The sequence below is a fragment of the Schistocerca nitens genome, chromosome 3, assembly GCF_023898315.1.
Source record: "Schistocerca nitens isolate TAMUIC-IGC-003100 chromosome 3, iqSchNite1.1, whole genome shotgun sequence".
NCBI classification, from domain to species: Eukaryota; Metazoa; Arthropoda; class Insecta; order Orthoptera; family Acrididae; genus Schistocerca; species Schistocerca nitens.
This window is the reverse complement of record NC_064616.1, coordinates 318969975-318976569: the sequence shown is the minus strand read 5'-3', so window position 1 is coordinate 318976569 and position 6595 is coordinate 318969975. Positions and strand designations below refer to the sequence as shown.

General features: G+C 38.0%; 1 protein-coding gene across 1 annotated transcript; it reads right to left on the bottom strand.

The window, feature by feature from the left end:
• Nucleotides 1–2544: 2544 nt before the first annotated feature.
• Nucleotides 2545–3378, bottom strand: LOC126249210 (E3 SUMO-protein ligase ZBED1-like). Its single transcript, XM_049950864.1, has one exon. The coding sequence runs from the start codon at nt 3376–3378 to the stop codon at nt 2545–2547; it is 834 nt and encodes a 277-aa protein (XP_049806821.1).
• Nucleotides 3379–6595: the final 3217 nt, after the last annotated feature.

Genomic DNA, 6595 nt, shown 5'->3' with positions numbered 1-6595 from the left:
CAGCACTAAGTCCATAACTGGAATAACTCCTCCCGATACGCAAAAAGATTGCACATTGGATTCCTTCCCCTCCTTCACAGCCATATCCTTAAGGTTCCCCATTAGGCAACTAACGTTGGAGCTCCCAACTAGAGCCCTTCAACCACGTGGCCTACTGCGTGGCCTGCGCGCACGTGTGGTGTACGTGTGAGAGCGCTAATATGATGGACGAACGTTGACGGAAGTAGCCGAGTATTGCCGATGCTAATGACAGCCGCGTGGCGCGTGCACCCGCGGCTGGCACAGTCGCAATGAGCCACACGGATTTCACGCACCCGCACTCAATTCCACACAGGTTGCGAATTAACAGTGTGTGCATGTGCGATGCGTTTCGCTTTGCACCAGGCTTGGGCAAAATTTATGTGAATACAAATATAAATTACTATTCAATATTCGTGAATAATAAATATTATCTGAAACATTATTCACTTACACGAGTAAAAACATTTATTCGTCATCAGTGAATAAAAAATGTTAAGAATAACAGATAAATTTGAGATCCAGTTGCATTGATAGCTGCAATTCTTTGTCATTCATTAAACGAATGTACTTTTCCTTTCTTTTAAATTAGTTTTTCAGAACAACTCTTTTTTTGAAATGTCATATCAGAAACTTAATTTGATTTACGGAACTTTACCGTTATAACACTAAAGATAATATGTTCTACACATGCAGTGCACTCCTGGAGACGTCTATAATCATCACTTCGATGCATGATTTCCAGCTCATAATATTCTTCAGCAAAACTTGAGAAATCATCAATTCCGCTGTAGTTTTTGGCAAATAATTCGTTGTGATTCGACTTTAACTTCAGTTCTCAAAGCGCAATCCTAATATTTTTTTTTACGTCATAATGTTATTCGAAACTCATGACCCGATTTCTTTGGCTATTATAAGTCTGAAGTTTGCTGTAAGTCTCCCTTAGTCATGGGCAGCAATAGAGGTAGGCTACTTGTTTTTAAATTGTGGTTAATACTTTATTATAATAATTGCAGTTGGTATAGTAAGGTGAAAAATGACTTAAAATCGTCTCTTGACACTTCCACGATACACAAGTAGCAAGTCTGCTGCAATATTCTGAACTCTCTTGTATACTCGAGCCCAGCGCCTCTTCCGAAATTTTTGAATCTCAAAACTCTATTTACCAGCATATACGGATGTCGAATCGGAAAACTATCTTATACTCTAACGACAAGCTCCCTCAGAGTTAATCCTAAAACACTTTAGGTGACTCTGGACGTCCAGCAGCATTCCATAAACGTTTTAGGAGACTTTAAAGTAAAAGTCTAGTCACGTTAAATGTTAGGAACCACTGAGTTCTTGCTTGGTTAGCTCATTTTGTAGCAGTGTAAAGCGCATATCCGATAGTGCTAGCAATCTAAGAAATGTTTTGAAGACTGAGAGTTTTTGTCGGCTGCATTCTCATCGTTGGCTGCTTACGTAGAGTTCTTGCGTAATGTTAGCTGCGGGAAGGGTAGACGTACTTGCAGGTGCAGGAACAGACGAAGACGGCCGAGTCAGTAGTGAGGTAAGGATGTAACGTGTAACACACCAGGTAGAGCGTCTAGGGCAGCCAATAGAAAGAAAAAAAAGTCGTGCATTGCGGCCCGCGTACTGGGCCACTGCGACAGCCAGCTGGCTTCGCGCTGACAGTTGGAACAGAGATGGGCAAAACTGTTCTTTTCAGAGATCGGATCAGAACTGTTCACTCCCTTAAGTGAACTAGCTCTTTTTCATGACTCACCACTCATTCACAATAGAAAATAAATGGAAGGCACATTGCCCTTTAAACTTGGTTTATTCCAGTACTACACCTGTATTTTGACCTTATTTGATCCTATTTTGAAGTAACACAGATAATGAGTAAGAATTTTGTATTGTTTATTGAAATTTCCACGATATGACAAAGTTTTTGATTATTGATTTATTTTGCACTATCGTGGTTTTGGCTTTGTAGCCATTATCATGGTGAAAGGTGAAATAGTCATAAAATATCTGACATGTCTGAATGATTGTAATATTGTGACAACAATCATTCAGACATGTCAGATATGTAATAAATATTTCACCTTTGCATGTGATAATGGCTACATAGCTAAAATAGTATGCTGATAACGACACTTTTGAGTGCCCCGCAAAACAAACCTCCACATCTAAATAGTGATAGTGTGAAATGAAGTAATAATGAAACTTAATCAAATGGTTGCATTTTCATTCATAAATTACAGTATGACTGCAGTCCGCAATGAAGGAAAAATCACTGATAGGTTTATATTACATCCTGAGTCACTTTGAGATAGAAAAGTTATACATTTCATCTGGTGGAAAAATAGAAATATTACAATAAAATTCTAAGTATTTTTATCAGGTAGGGAAATTTTGAAAATAAGACTGATTCATATTATGTAAACAAACTTTAATTGCATAAAAAGTAACATACAACTACTGTAATATATTTTAGTATGCACAGTCGACAAACACAATGAGTATATGTTACAGGAAAAACTAATCAATGTTCTGGTTTATAAATAAAATTTGTTCAATTTTACTTGAAGTGAGTCTGTTCCTTCTCTCATTGCATATTTGTCCTGCTTTTGAGAAGATACGCTCACAGGGAACTGATGTAGCCGGGATGCATAACATTTGCAGGACTAGTTCATACAGTGTTGGGTACAGCAACCTTCTAGTGCCCCACCAGTTTAATGGATCGCTGTTCCTACACAAATACGCCTCAGACAAATATTTGTCTAGTTCGACAATTGCTGCACATCCCGGGTCATGACTTCCTTGGAGCTGATTTATTGTTTCATCGAAGTCGTCCCAAATTGAAGAGCTCTCGCCTGTTATGGTGGTAACTGGTTCAGATCGTTGGTGTGTTTCTTCTTGTTGAGCTAACAGTGATTTCATTTTTGCTATGACACTCGTGTAGCAGTCATGGAATGTCGACTCATCAGCAAATCCTTGTTTTTTGAACCGGGGGTCCAATAAAGTTGCTTGTGCAACCACTTCGTTGCTGGAGATGACCCCAAATCGCTCTGACAAGCCTTTCAGCAAATTATTTATTAATGCATGTGTTTCTTCTGGATATTTTTCATTTTTGTCTTTAAAAGACTGTAGTTGCCGTGCCATTAATCTTGGCAAGATCTTCATTTTTGACAGGGAGACTGTTTTCTCTGCGGACATCTCTTTGGTTACCTCATCAAAAACTTTCAAAACTTTTATACATTGTTGAATTACATCCCAGTCAGTGTCTTTCAAGTTTAAAGTAATCGACTTTCCACCCAAAATAGCTAGGCAAGAAATGATGGGATCTTTATTCAATAGAAATCTTTCTAACATGTCGTAAGTAGAATTCCATCTCGTTGGCACGTCTTGTTTCAGTTTCAATTTATCTTTCTTCAAATTTTGTTGCATTTCAGCAAATTTGTTTAATGCAAAAGGACTCTTCTTGAAGTACATTACTGTCTTTTTCACCTCATCAACAATTTTCTGAATTGACTTGTGTATGGCATGTTGCACAATGAGATTTAATGTATGTGCAAAACATGGGATATGCGGAAGATTCAGAAGCACGACAGCTGCTTTCATGTTTGATGCATTGTCTGTGATCATTGCAGTAACTTTAAAATTGATATTATATTTTGCAATAACAGCCTTTACCCAATTCGAAATATTTTCTGCAGTGTGTCTTTCTTCGAACTGTGAGCACTCTAGAAGGTATGACTTCAGCTGACTGTTCACATCTATGAAATGTGCCGTGACTGCATAGAAACTTATGTTATTTATACTTGTCCATCCGTCAGATGTAAGGCAAACTGCCTTTGCAGCAGCCAAATCATTTTTAACTTTTTCAAATAACTCGTGATACAATCTGGGCATTAAAGAGTTTGATAATGTTTTTCGATTCGGTAAATTATAATTTGGGCAAAGCATAGATATAAATTTTTTAAACTCTGCATCTTCAACTAAAGAGAAAGGATGGTACTCTTTGCAAATCATTTTCAAAAGTTGTGTATCTAATGCCATACTTTTGTTTAATGTGATTGGCTTCATAATATTAACAAATCTACTTATGGGTTGTTGCAAATGATAAACAGTTGGAGTTGAGGGGGTCACAAAAGAAGATAAATCAGGACTTGGTGCAGAACCAGATGACAATGATGGGCTGGATACAGCTTGAGACCCAGTTTGGCTTTCTGGGAGAATACCTTCATTTGAGGTGGAAGTAGATGCACAAGAAATGATTTCTTGAATTTCTGCATCCATTGACGGTGATCTTGACCGGCTTCTTGACCCACACCGTTCTGCAGGTATTGTTGGATGCTTCGATTTTAGATGTCTCTTCAGGTTTGAATTGGAGCCAGAGGGAGTGGAAATTATCTGCTGGCAGTAACGGCATTTTCCTTTTTTTTCCATTTTGGTAAAATGGTACCATATGTCGCTCCAAATTCTTCTAGGCGAAGGCGATGTAGCTGACATACTGTCCTCCAGTACTGAAAAGTACATTGGAAATTAAAGTATTTACTCTTGAGATAGACCTCTTAAATAGTAAAAACGTAAAATGACAACAAATTCACATGCATTAATTTTTGTAAACGAAAATTATGGTAGGGCTGTGAAGTTTTAAGGAATTTCAGGGCTCTCTGCAATTTTGGGCCCACCCCTATTTTTTTGTATAATGTAATTTCGACTACACTTTCTATGACTTTAGTGATTATACAGTTTTGATCAAAACGATGGCATGAGGTTTTTTTGAATCTATTTACAGACAGGCCAACAGTATATTAAGTAGTGGCATACCTGCGACTTTGCATGGGCTTAGGAATTGGTAAAACAACACATTTTAATTCAATGATTTCTTTGTATGGAGTGTGAAGACCCAGTTGTAAGAATACAACTTGGAGTAGATTTCATAAAATCTCAATAAATCTTTATGTCAACACGACGGTACTTTTGCCCCAGCTAGATCACAAGTTGGCCTTGCCATGTTAAATGTACGCATTTATAGTTAAAATATGCACAAAAATACCTAAAATATACACTTAAACAAGGAAAATATGCATTTAAAATGGATGAACCTGTATCTAAAACCAGTACAAAATAGAACTGAAAAACAGGAATCTAACAATGTATTAGGTGCGTCTTAACATTATAGTAATATTAAACCAAATATAATTTGGTTTTAGTTGACCCCATTATAAAAAATTACCATCTATTTTTCCACATCTTTCAGAAAGGCCTTTCCTACGTATGCCAAAGTAGATTTCACAGTTGGAAGAGTGCCCTATGCGTCATTTTACTGATGCTGAAAACAATAGGGCCCTTTATGCAAACCTGCCCAAGATGAACAGTGTAAATTCCCAACTGCATGTTAATGTGAAGGGTTGAGGGCTGTCACCACGGACTATCTGTGGATCTCCGCCTACGCAGGGCACTTTGTATAGTATTATAGGCAAAAGGCATATCCCTCCGGTGGGAGACATCAAACGTTTCTGGTGCCGGTATTTCGGCACAAGCAGTGGCCGCCTGCGAGACAAATGGAAATCTGTATTGTTGTCGGTTGACGTGGAGAAGGACTGCAGTGGTATTCATCAAAGCTATGTGGTTAAAGGGAAAGTAGAGCTATCGGTTAAGGTGCTCTCGACAGCGGTTGTGTGAATGCAGTCATTCTATTAACATTCTAAATCTGAAGACTTTTTTTTCATTTAGCAGGAAACCTGACTTCATTAGGTAAGGCCAAATTTTCACAGGGATCATGGTTGCGCCCCTCAAACTGTATCCTCTACAAACCTCTGAATACAGAGTGTTTCGAAACTGTCCTTTCAAGATCACAATTGGCGTCAGAGCATACAATTAATGCTGGTGACGCTAACATAATCTTTCAGTATCTCCACTGTGAAATTCAATGATGCTACTTGCCTACTTCCACTTGGACCTATCCATAATGCTGCAATCAGTTACAGTTTCATACATATATTTGAAACGAAATCTCCAAACAGCGTAATTTATACCTCTCAAACATTAAAATTTGGAATTCTGCTCATGACAATTTTGGAGATGTTGGCCCTACTCGCTAAAATATCCAAGAAAGAAACCGCAATTCAGTGCAGAGACTTTAAGTGCATCACTGTATCTGGTCTTGCTGCAGGGGCACAAGAGAGAGTTTAGGAGACTACTTCCATTTTGTTTCCGGATATAAAATACAAACTTGGATTTACTAAGAAAGTAACTCGACTACAAGATAAATATGGCCCACTGGAGATGGAAACCTTAAGGGGAAACCTATGCCTTGGCTAACCGATGAATTATAACAGTAGATGAATCTCACGCTACAAATCGAACCTACAAATATATTACAAGCAAAGAGGGAAGAGTGAATCAATCTGAGAGAAAAGACAACTCAGGCAAGCTGATACATGAATCTACAAGACAGCCGTTGAATAAGTGAAGGCAAAGTAAAAGCTACAGCTGATCCCATTGTCCTAAACGAGTGTTTCACAGAGGTAAATTACATTAGTTGTGAAAAATTCTTTCATTTGTATCAGATGAGCATCCT